The sequence below is a fragment of the Rhineura floridana genome, chromosome 3 (genome assembly GCF_030035675.1).
Source record: "Rhineura floridana isolate rRhiFlo1 chromosome 3, rRhiFlo1.hap2, whole genome shotgun sequence".
In the NCBI taxonomy this organism is placed as follows: Eukaryota; Metazoa; Chordata; class Lepidosauria; order Squamata; family Rhineuridae; genus Rhineura; species Rhineura floridana.
The window spans coordinates 228,724,908-228,736,776 of NC_084482.1; the positions used below are offsets into that span (position 1 = coordinate 228,724,908).

The 11,869-nt window shown below is 47.8% G+C and overlaps 1 protein-coding gene across 1 annotated transcript; it reads right to left on the bottom strand.

Annotated features, from left to right (window-relative positions):
• Nucleotides 1-8,818: 8,818 nt before the first annotated feature.
• LOC133381879 (HLA class II histocompatibility antigen, DR alpha chain-like) lies at nt 8,819-11,725 on the bottom strand. The gene is made up of 2 exons (XM_061621445.1): nt 11,075-11,725; nt 8,819-9,921 (listed from the first exon to the last, which is right to left on the bottom strand). Exons 1-2 carry the CDS (start codon nt 11,305-11,307, stop codon nt 9,918-9,920), a joined length of 237 nt encoding a protein of 78 aa, XP_061477429.1. The 5' UTR covers nt 11,308-11,725; the 3' UTR covers nt 8,819-9,917.
• Nucleotides 11,726-11,869: the final 144 nt, after the last annotated feature.

Consider the following 11,869-nt stretch of genomic DNA (forward strand, 5'->3'; position numbering starts at 1 on the left):
TTAAAAGGATAAGTTGTTTACAACTGTTGGAGCTAGTTTCCGTTCCAAAGTCCTATGTGCCTCCAGTAGGTCTCCAAACTCTCTGGTGGTATGTTAATAATAGTTTTGATTTATTATTGCTAGTTCAGCCGTTTATATCTTAAGGTTGAGGTCTCAACTGGCGTGCTTTGTTATTAGAGCTGGAGTGACGCCTTGATTTACAGTCACTTTTAGCAGATAGAACCCCCATGTTTGTCTCTAATTTATACCCAGCAGTTTGGGAGTCGAACTTCCCTAGTTGATTAGAGTTTTCGCTTTTAAGTTTTGACTTTTAGAGCTTTAAACACTGAGAGTAAGAGCTGTGTAAAAAGTGTGTCCTACCGGAAGACGAGTCAAAGCACTGCGCATCCAGCCTGGCACTTGAGAACATGTGCTCACTGGATATGATGCCCAACCTGAACTATCTGTTGGGGACGGCACGGTGGAACTCAGCCAACCCAGCTGTTTTCATTTGGACAACATCATCTCGTCACAAAGAGAGTGAAAACCAGCCCTGAGAGCTTCGCCCTCCTCCTCGAAAAGGGAGCAGGGCTGCGCTTCACATTTACACTTCTGGAGGAAGTAGAGTTTGGACTACAGCTCCCAGAATCCCTGATAGGAAACTAACTTTCCACTCCACGCATCACTGGCGCAAATGGCCTTCAACATCTATCAGTCATGAAAATGTGTCTCCTTACTGAAAGAGGCTCCAATCTCATAATTCTCCTCCATGGCTTCCCTGTGTGGAGCGCTTTGGCCCGGATCCAGGAGATCCACTCCTCCTCTGTGAAATGCACAGCTGCTGCCTCCTCCTCCTCCTCCTCCTCCTCAAAGTTCACCAGACCCTGGAAGAAGAACATGCCCTCTGCTCAAGAGACGGCCTCTTCCGCACAGACCATTGCGTCCAGCTCGAAAGGCGAAGGGCAACAGGGTGTGCTTCAATCACTCACAGCATTCAAAGAGCTCCTCCCATGCGTCAAAGTTGGATCCTGAGGTGAGGGTCCAGTAAGGATCCGGCCTGCACAGCCAGAAAGGTTTCCCACGGCTGGTTTTGAAACTGGAGGGCTGTGGACGCCACAAGCAGAAAGGGCAATTACCTTGAGCCATTCCCCAAAAGAGCAAACTTTAGGATCAAATCCAGAACTTCTCAACAGGGCCATTTAGGTGAAGGGCATCTGCCTTGCATGCAAAAAGTCCTGGGTTCAATTCTCAGCAGCATCTCCAGGCAGGACTGGGAAAGGCTCCCTGCTTGAAACCCGGGACAGCAGCTGCCACTCAGTGCAGACAATTCTGAGCTAGGTGGACCAAGTCAACATAAGGCACCTTTCTCTGTTTCCACAAAGCTCACAAAAATGCAGCCAATTTTCAATAATGTCATCCATGGCCACTCTTCCCAATTCTTCAAGTAAATGACTTCCTGATCATTAATTTATAATGAAAGAAATAAAACTGGCTTCTTCTCTAAAGTGAGCAGTTCGGGCGCAAAGCAGGAGGCTGACACCACTCTTGCCTACCTCACAGGGCTGCAGTTTGGACGACTGAGTTGAGCTTATTTGCTGGCCACACATGTTTATTCAGACCGTCCTCCAAGGGCCCCAGAGTGGGAAATGGAGGCTGATCTCACCCTCCCCAACCTTCAGCAGCAGCAACGAGGTTGTAAGGTCAGGAAAGCAGGGAAATAATTGTCCTAGTGAGTGAGTGAGAGAGAGAGAGAATCTACAATGTGGGGGAGGTTTGAGGAGACCAGAAGAAGAGGCCAAGTACATTTGGGGGAGAGGGTAAGCACTGAGCTGGGGGTTCGGCTGGATGGTCTTACAGGCCCCTTCAACTCTATGATTCTAAAAAAAGTGTGTTTCCTCCCAGGAACTACCGCAGTGCAGAAATGGGCTCACAGAAACATACTGTGGACAGAATGGACAATAAAACAGCCCCGTTTGTACCTGGAGAAAATATTGCTCACTTATTTGCTTGCTTACTCTCTTTTGAGGGGTTTGCTTTCTTGTCCAAGCCGTTTGGGGAGGGGGACACCTGCTCCTGCTCCCCTTCTGTTCTCACACAGCAGCCCAGTGAGGTAGGCCAGCTTTCTTAGCCCCAACACCTGGGGCGCTTCAAAGAGGATCGAACAATGGAAGCGCTGCAGCTGTTCGGCCCCCAATGTTGCAGCTGGGTTGCATGCATGCGACTCCCCCCCATGAATTCCCGGGGGAGATGTGGGGGAAGGATCTCCCCCTCTTTTCACCCCCCAAATGCAAACTCCTGACCCTTTCTCAGCCCCACTGCTGCACCTCTTTCTTTGTCTTGAGTACTCGCCACGATTTATTTATTATTTTTAATTATGATTAGATTTCTATACCGCCCCATAGCCGAAGCTCTCTGGGCGGTTCACAACAGAATAAAACATCAAGATACAATTTAGAAACTCAGAAAATACTAAACATTAAAATACTAATATACTAAATGCTAAAAATAGAGTGTAAATACAAATGCAATGGTGTAGAATGATTAAATGATTAAAAATGGTTACATAATTAAATTAAATTTAAGATTTTAATTTCAAAATTTAAATTTAAAATTTAAAATGCCTGGGAGAAGAGAAACGTTTTAACCTGGCGCCGAAAGATTATTAACGTTGGCGCCAGGCGTACTTCAAGGGGGAGATTATTCCATAACTCGGGGGCCACCACTGAGAAGGCCCTTTTTCTTGTCGCTACCCTCCGAGCTTCTCTCTGAGTAGGTGCCCGGAGGAGGGCCTTCGATATTGATCGGAGTGTATGGGTAGGTTCATATCGGGAGAGGCGTTCCAGCAGGTATTGTGGTCCCATGCTGTGTAAGGCTTTATAGGTTAAAACCAACACCTTGAATTGGGCCCAGAAACAAATAGGCAGCCAGTGCAAGCGGGCCAGAATCGGTGTTATATGTTCGGACCTCCTGGTCGCAGTTAACAATCTGGCCGCTGCATTTTGCACGAGCTGCAGTTTCCGAACCGTCTTCAGAGGTAGCCCCACGTAGAGTGCATTACAGTAATCCAATTTAGAAGTTACCAGAGCGTGAATGACTGAAGCAAGGTTGTCTCTGTCCAGATAGGGGCATAGCTGGGCCACCAACCGAAGTTGGTAAAAAGCATTCCGTGCCACCGAGGCTACCTGAGCCTCAAGTGACAAGGATGGTTCGAAAAGAATGCCCAAGCTACGAATCTGCTCTTGCAGGGGGAGTGCAACCCCATCCAGAACCGGTCGCACATCCATCATCTGGTCAGAAGAACCACCCACTAACAGCATTTCAGTCTTGTCTGGATTGAGCCTCAGTTTATTAGCTCTTATCCAGTCCATTGTCGCAACCAGGCACCGATTCAGCACATCGACAGCCTCACCTGAAAAAGATGAAAAGGAGAAGTAGAGCTGCGTGTCATCAGCATACTGGTGACAACGCACTCCAAAACTCCTAATGACCGTACCCAGTGGCTTCATGTAGATGTTGAAAAGCATGGGGCATAGAACTGACCCCTGCGGAACTCCATACTGGAGGACCCAGGGTGTCGAGCAGTACTCCCCATGCACTACCTTCTGGCGACGACCCGCCAAGTAGGAGTGGAACCACTGCCAAGCAGTACCTCCAACTCCCAAATCAGAGAGTCTCCCCAGAAGGATACCATGGTCGATGGTATCAAAAGCCGCTGATAAATCAAGGAGAATCAACAGGGTTACACTCCCCCTGTCTTTCTCCCGACAAAGGTCATCATACAGGGCGACCAAGGCTGTCTCAGTGCCAAAACCGGGCCTGAAACCCGATTGAAATGGATCCAGGTAATCAGTCTCATCCAAGAGTGTCTGGAGCTGATCCGCAACCACTCGTTCCAGGACCTTGCCCAGAAATGGGATATTTGCTACCGGCCTGTAATTGTTATAGTTTTCTGGGTCCAGGGAAGGTCTCTTCAGGAGTGGTGTCATCACTGCCTCTTTCAGGCAGCCAGGGAGCAACCCCCTCCAGAGAGGCATTAATCACTTCCCTGGCCCAGCTGACTGTTCCATCCCTGCTAGCTTTTATTAGCCAAGAAGGGCAAGGATCCAGCACAGAAGTGGTTGCACAAACCTGTCCAAGCACCTTGTCAACATCCTCAAGCTGCACCAACTGAAATTCATCCAACAAATCAGGACAAGGCTGTGTTCCGGATACCTCATTTGATTCAACCGTTATAATGTTGGAGTCTAAGTCCCGACGGATGCAAAAGATTTTTTCTTGGAAGTGTCGAGCAAAAGCATTGCAGCGGGCCTCTGATGGTGCTACCATGTCCCTAGGGCCAGAATGTAATAGTCCTCGGACAATTTTAAAAAGCTCCGCTGGACGGCAAATAGATGTTCTAATAGTGTCAGCAAAATACTGCTTTTTTGCTGCTCTCACTGCCCCTAAATACAACTTGGTATAGGCACTTACCAGTGTATAATTGCATCCGTCAGGAGTAAGCCTCCAGTTGCACTCAAGCCGTCTCCTATGTTGCTCCATCGCTCTCAGCTCCAGAGTAAACCATGGAGCTGCATGAGCTCTGCATAGGAGAGGGCGCACAGGAGCGATCATGTCAACTGCCCGGGTCATTTGTGCATTCCACAGTTCAACCAGGGTTTCGACAGGAGCGCCAGCCCTATCAGCTATCACGATCCAGCCTCCTTCCTCCTCCTCCTCCTCCTTGGCAATCAATCAAGCCTGTTTGCTTCCTTGTTTCACTCTTGCCTCCCTCCCATTTTCATGACAACATCCTGCCTCTCTAGGAAACAGAGCTCAGTTCCTTCCACCGCTGGAGGACTGAATACCAGCTGCGCTCTGGGCAAACGTCTTGCAGGCTCTGCCCCTTGTGCAAATCCAGGGCGCAGGCGCAGAGGTTCCTACTACGCCCTGTCGCCAAAGGATTACTTACATTTGTAACACACACACACACACGCACACGAATAGGGAAGGTGCCCTCCAACTCTTAAAGTACCTGCGGAGGGTAAATGAACATCTTGCAATAATATACAGTGAAGTGAATGCTGTAAGTCATTTAAGTCAATTTATATTTATTTTTCTTGGTTTTTATTATGAATCAACAAACAAAGCAGTACAGAAAATAAAAGAAAACAAAAAAGAATGGAAGAGATAAGAAATACAGAAATACCCCAGACAACCATTGCCCCAACTCCCTCCCTCTGCATTATACTAGAATTTCAACCATCAAATATATTCAAGAGAAATCAATTAAACAATTTCAAGGAAACCATTATCTGTTGAGCTGCTGCTGACAATTAACAGTGTAAATCATTTTCTGAAGCATACGCAATACATGTGAGAAGGATCTTGGAACTGTCGTTGATCACAAGCTGAATATGAGCCAACAGTGCAATGTCGCTGCAAAAAAGGCAAATGCTATTTTAGGCTGCATTAACAGAAGTATAGTTTCCAAATCGCATGAAGTATTAGTTCTCCTCTATTCAGCACTGGTTAGGTCTCATCTTGGGTGCTGTGTCCAGTTCTGGTCTCTGCACTTCAAGAAGGAAGCAGACAAACTGGAACGGGTTCAGAGCAGGGCAACAAACATGATGAGGGGACTGGAAACAAAGGCCTATGAGGAGACACTGAAAGAACTGGACATGTTCAGCCTGGAGAAGAGAAGACTGAGGGGAGATATGATAGCACTCTTCAAGTACATGAAAGGTTGTTACACCGAGGAGGGCCGGGATCTCTTCTCGATCATCCCAGAGTGCAGGACACGGAATAATGGGCTCAAGTTGCAGGAAGCCAGATTTCGACTGGACATCAGAAAAAACGTCCTAACCATTAGAGCCATATGACAATGGAACCAATGACCTAGAGAGGTAGTGGGCTCTCCTACCCTGGAGGCCTTCAAGAGGCAGTTGGACAGCCATCTTTTGGGAATACTTTGATTTGGATTCCTGCATTGAGCAGGGGGTTGGACTTGATGGCCTTAGAGGCCCCTTCCAACTCTACTATTCTATGATTCTATACATTTGCACCAAATGGCACTGGATGTCTCTGCCTGCTCTCCTCCTTGTAGAAAACGCAGGTTGTGGGTATTCTTCTTCATCAGAGCAACAGTGTGGATATTCCTTAGCCAGCTTGCAAAGTCTAACCCTTCCAGGTCTCTCCATCTTTGAACAACTGTTTGCCTCGCAGCAATCAGTAATAAGGATACTAAGTCCTTAAAGGTAACAGTCCGATTTCACCCCTCGTATAACGATAACCAAAACAATTCCCCTGAAAATGCAACACTTTCTCCTGTTACCCCAGCCAATTCCTTGTGGACCATCATCCTGAAAGACTCAATGCGTGGTCACGTCCTCCAAAGGTGGAAAGAGGCACCCTTAAGTCAGCATCCCCTCTGACAGTGTGAGCTAAATGTTGATACCGTTCAACAGAGCTGTACTGGAATACAATAGCACCTATAACAAATTTAGGCGGGAGGGGGGAAGTCTCCTGTAAAGCCACTGACACTGACTTAAGAGGTTTAGCAGACCAAAGGGCACCCCATTGCTAATCCTCTATTTGTATCTGTAGATCATCCCCCCAAAGTCTTGTAGTCACACACGGGGACCCCATTTGGGCTTCTAGCATGATTTTATAGCTTTGTGCAGCTATCCTCTTCCCACTAAGACCACTGTCCATTATTACTCATTGAAATTGGGTGATTTAAGTAAATGTATATACTCAGGTTTGTTAGGATGGCAATGTATTTGGACTTGATATGATTTTAATATCGGTTTATTTCCCTGTGACCTGACCTGTAACCTTCCAGTGGCTCATGATTAATAAAAGCCTGTTCTAGCTGGATTTCATTTCCTTCCCTATCTTTCTCTAAATGTAAAAGTGATTTAATGGCCCTGCCTGTAGCTATTCCTCCCCCATATCTGTTTCTCTGTTCTCCTCTGACTGCACCGCTTATCTCAAGGCCGCATACCTATGTAGACCCCTAGCTGAAAAGAAACCAAGATGTGCCTTTCTTTGTCATTCTAAAAGCACCCCTTTCCTGCTATCTACATTGATACTTTGTCTAGTAGAAGACCGAATGTCTGAGAGCATTCTTATCTCAAGCACCCCATTTCTTATGTTTTGATATTACTATGACTAGCCATTTTCTTGAATGTAGTGACGCATGAACTCCCCAGTTCTGTTATCTTTGGGGAAACTATATAACTCTCTGCTCTTTCAATAAACGGGGCTCCCACTTCTGAATAGCACCTTGCTTGAAGGTACTGGGACCCCTTTGCAAAGGTAAATATTGTGCGTGTGTGTTATTTAGCCTCTGGTAGTGGATCTTGCACTCAACTCCGCACCTTACCCGGATGTTTGCAAGCTGAGGAGACAGTGGCGGCTCGCGTGTTGGGTTTGGACCTAACAGGTTAAACAAATATCAGAACGTAAGTACATGAGAGCCCTGCTAGAACAGGCCAGTGGCCCTTCTAGTGCAGCATCCTGGTCTCACAGAGGCCACCAGAGGCCTCAATGGGAAGCCCACAAGCAGGACCGGAAGGCTAGACCACTCTCCCCTTCTGCAGTTTCCAACAACTGGTATTGGGAAGCATACTGCCTTGCCTACAGAGGCAGAACAGAGCCATTATGGCTAGTAGCCACTGATAGCCTTATTCTCCATGAATTTTGTCTCATTCTCTTTATTTAATTAGTATTTGTTAAATCTATATCTCACCCTTCTTCTCAAAGAGAGCCCAGGGCAGCAAAAAAATTATAAAACACTAAAAACCTCTTGAAAATTGTTGTTACGTGCCTTCAAGTCGACTACAACTTATGGCCACCCTATGAATCAGCGACCTTCAAGAGCATCTGTCGTGAACCACCCTGTTCAGAACTTGTAAGTTCAGGTCTGTGGCTTCCTTTATGGAATCAATCCATCTCTTGTTTGGTGTTCCTCTTTTGTCTTAATATTGTTGCTTCCTCCCTGCTAAAACAAGATGAGCACAGCACATGCCTTGTTTCTTTTATTTGGGCTGATTGCAGGTGTTGCCACCAATCACCATATGCTCACAGGCAACAAAAGGTTTCGCTTTTGCAAAACTGAAGACTTGTGATTGTCATAGAACGTCCCAGGCTGCTTCAGGCTAGGAGGGGCATTTCTCCAGGGAAGAGGGAGATCAAAGGTGCAAACAGTCTTGTAAAGCTTACGCCACCCCAATTTTCTCCTTCACCCTTTTCCTCTGGATCATCACTTGTCAAACTTCCAACTTCTGAGGACCAACCCATCTGCTGTGGAGTTCCAGGGAGAAGTTGCTGGGGTCATCGTAGCAAGGATCTCTAACACCCACCCCCAGCCCCCACTTAATGCCATGATATGGCCCTCCCCCATCTCACCACTTTGGAGGGAGGCCATCTCAGTGTCAATCTTGTTCCCTCACCGCTACGCAGCCCCTTGCAAGTCTGTGTCCTTTGCAAAGTTTCCTCTCCTTTTGTTCTCCTGAAGTTGAAAGAGGATATTGAACAGCACCAGACCCAGGAGCAATCCCTGGGAAGCCACACTTGATGCATGATACGGACACATGACATGCACCTTGCTGGCACCCATTGACCCGCTCCCCTGCCTCAGTTTTATACCCATTCTCTCTCAGCCTTACCCTGACTGATTCAAATTGTCCCAAATGTTCTTGCTTTGTCATGTGTGATATGAGTCCAGCCTGGAAACCTCCGTTTGGTTCAGGAACTTGCATGGTTTGCAAGGCAGGCTTCCTCCCTGAACGGTTTACCTTTATAATGTGCAATATGTATTCAGAGCTTCACAGAAGATTAAAACCACTGAAGACACATCCTCAAAATCTGAATTTTAATCATTGCTTTTGGAAACATGGCGCATGTCTATGAACAACAGAGTTTGGATTGTGCAGATGCCACCTGGAATATTTTGCAGGAGAAAAGAGAGCCTTCTCTTCAGACAGACATTTCTGTACCTGGATGAATATGATATTGGGGCCTGTAGACAGCGATGGATCAAGCACCTGAGGTCACTGCAGTGCAGAGCACAGAACTGAGCAAGCCTCTCTCCAAAAACTAGAGATGGGGGTGATTGTGGTGTGGATGAATTGCCACGCTTTGTTGCAAATGTGGCTGTTGGCACAGGGTCTCCTTGTGCCCTGCAGATGCCCTCAATGCAAGGCAAGAAGCCCCCTCCCCTCCAACTCTCCAGAATATGACATACCCGTCTCTGACAGGGCCAGGAGGAGACCTGCACCCCTGGGCATCAGATGGGGAGAGCCCATGACTGGGGAGTGTTAGCACCCCAAGTCCAAGCCAAGGAATCTGCCCTGGACACTGTGCAGCCTCATCACCCGAGCAGAGGGTCTCGCTTGCATCGTCCTGCAGATGGAAAGAGCGGGAATTAACCCCTCCTGGGTCAGGGTCCTCACAGGGGTGTGCATTCTGTACCTGATATTGCATAGACAAGATAGCATCCTAAAACGTTTAATCTTCGGTTGTAGAAACTAATACATTTCTGCTCTAATAAATGTGGCATGAGGCTTTAAAAAGTGGAAGTGCCCACTAAAATCTGAGACGTTGCAGGGGGGGTTGTGAATGGGAACAGTACAATGCCCCCCAAGAGGTCCTCATCCTGTCCTATGGCAAGCAGAAACCATCTTTTTAAAAGTATGACATATCTGAGTTCTTTGGCTGATGCTGGAATACACCAGCGTGGAGTTCCCCAGATGCACTGATGCCACATCAGCCTTCGACTCTCTGTTGCTCTTTTGATGCCAGTGGGGTGCTTTGGGGAGGGCAGAGCAGGCCAGGTGAGCACATGGGCAAGCAAGTAGCAGGTCCTTCCAGCTGACTGAAGAAACAAAGTCTTGGGAGATGCATTTCAGGGCACTATAGAGAAACCGTCAGGAAAGGGCTACCTGTCTCCTTCTTGGTTATCTGGAAGGGAACGAGAGGGGCTGGTTAGCTGGGAGCCATTTCCTCCTCTGGGTGCCCCTCTGCAGTCTTGCTCTAGTGGAATCAGGTGTCTGGTGTAGCATGTGGCACCCAGAATAGAATATGTCTCTCTCTTTTTTAAAAAAAACAATGTTTAAGATAAGTTTCTAGACCTTGTGGCTGCAGAGATCCCTTTTCTCCTCCAGTTTTTATGGCTAACATTCCCCACCCTGTCTTTCTAGTGGATAGACATCCCTCCACCACTGACTATCTCTGTATAAAATCTCCCTTTTCAGTCACATGGCACGTCTGAAAAAGCAAAGTTCTTTGAAGCAGAAAAAGGTTTGTAAAAAAAGTAAAGTCTTTGTAGCAAAATGTGGGTTTCCTTGGCACATAAATATTGTTGCAGGATTTAGGTTTGGGAGTGAAGGTTAGGGACACAGGGCCCATACATGCCACACCCCACACACTGCTCTCACTTGTGGGCACCTTCAGTGAAACCTGATATTTCATCACATCCTGATTAGCTTCAACAGGAGAGGAGTCCTTGGGACTCAGCACTGAAGAAGTCAGAGGTGAATATGGCAAGAGGATGATTAAAGCAGACAAACTCTGCACGTGTAAGAGTGTAACACACTGAAATCTGGCCGTGCCAGGTGTGGTCCCTGTTGTGACACACAGCCAGCATCGGGCACAGAGCTCTGTTGGCTGTTTCCCTTTGGAAACAAGAGAAGTGCTCCCTCAGTGACCTTCAACATGTGACCCAGGAGACTGAAAGGCCAGTGCTGAGATCTGAGCACCCTCTGGGCAGGATGACGCCCATCCCCATCCCCCCACACTATGGCAAAGCCCTTTGGAGGGTGATTCCCATTCACTGGGAAGGAAGTATTCTAGATGCAAAGTAAGTGTGGCTCCTTGGAGATGTGGGTCCCCAAACGCTGAAGGTTGCAGGCCTGGAGGAAGGTCTTCTCTTGGGTGAGGGAGCCCCTGTGGCTGCAGAGAGCCATTCATCCTCTACCGGATGCTTCCACTGACACAGAGCATGGCAGCCCCCTTTGGCAACTCCCTGGACCCCCAGCTGCTCCCTCTCTTTTGCCGGCTGCCATCTCCATGCTGTGGCAACTTCGCTTGGGTGGGATCTCTCTTTCTGACTCACATGGGGCCCCTGCGGTGGTTGCTGTCCTCCTTCATCCTCATGGCTTTGATGAAGATGATGGGGCCAGCGATGATGCCCAGAATGCCAATGCTCAGAATGCTCAGGCCGCAGAGCACATTCTGGGCCGTCTCGGGAATGAGAGCCAGCTCCTTGGAATCTGGTGGAGAGGAAGAACGGACCATGCATGAGAGCTTGCCTGTGTGTCCTCCATCACTCGCAGAGGAGAGAGCCATCCTCCCTCCACCTGCCCCCTGAATCCCAAGCTGAGCTGCATCCACGTCGCCACCTTCCTGCCCAAGAAAGGCCCTCTTGCCATGTTCTCTCAGTCGCCCCAAAAGGTGCCCACAGCCTACATGTTGCTTACCTTATCCAGGACGGGACTGTGTGAGCAAAAACACACAAGGACATTTGGGGGCACAGAATTCATCACCCTCTGAGACTACCATCTTTGCTTTATAAAAAAATACAAGTTACTACACTCTAGTCCTGAAAATTGAAATGAGTAGCAATATGTCATGAAACCCCAGGAGACAGGCAAGCTCCTTCCTCCCCCTACAGCTGGCAAAAACAGAGTAAATTGTGCAAAAGAGGAAACATGTTGAAGTTGCTCAGATCTTAAGAATGTATTTCTTATGAGTTCAGAATCTAGATTTCTGATTTTTAAAGCAGGGAGAAGGTCAGATCTAGCTTACGCCAGATCTTCTCCGTCCTCCTCTCGGGGAGGCCCCAGTGCTCTACCCGGCAGACGTAGAAGTCCCCCTGCTCCAGGACAAAGGTGAGGTAGGAGAACTTGTG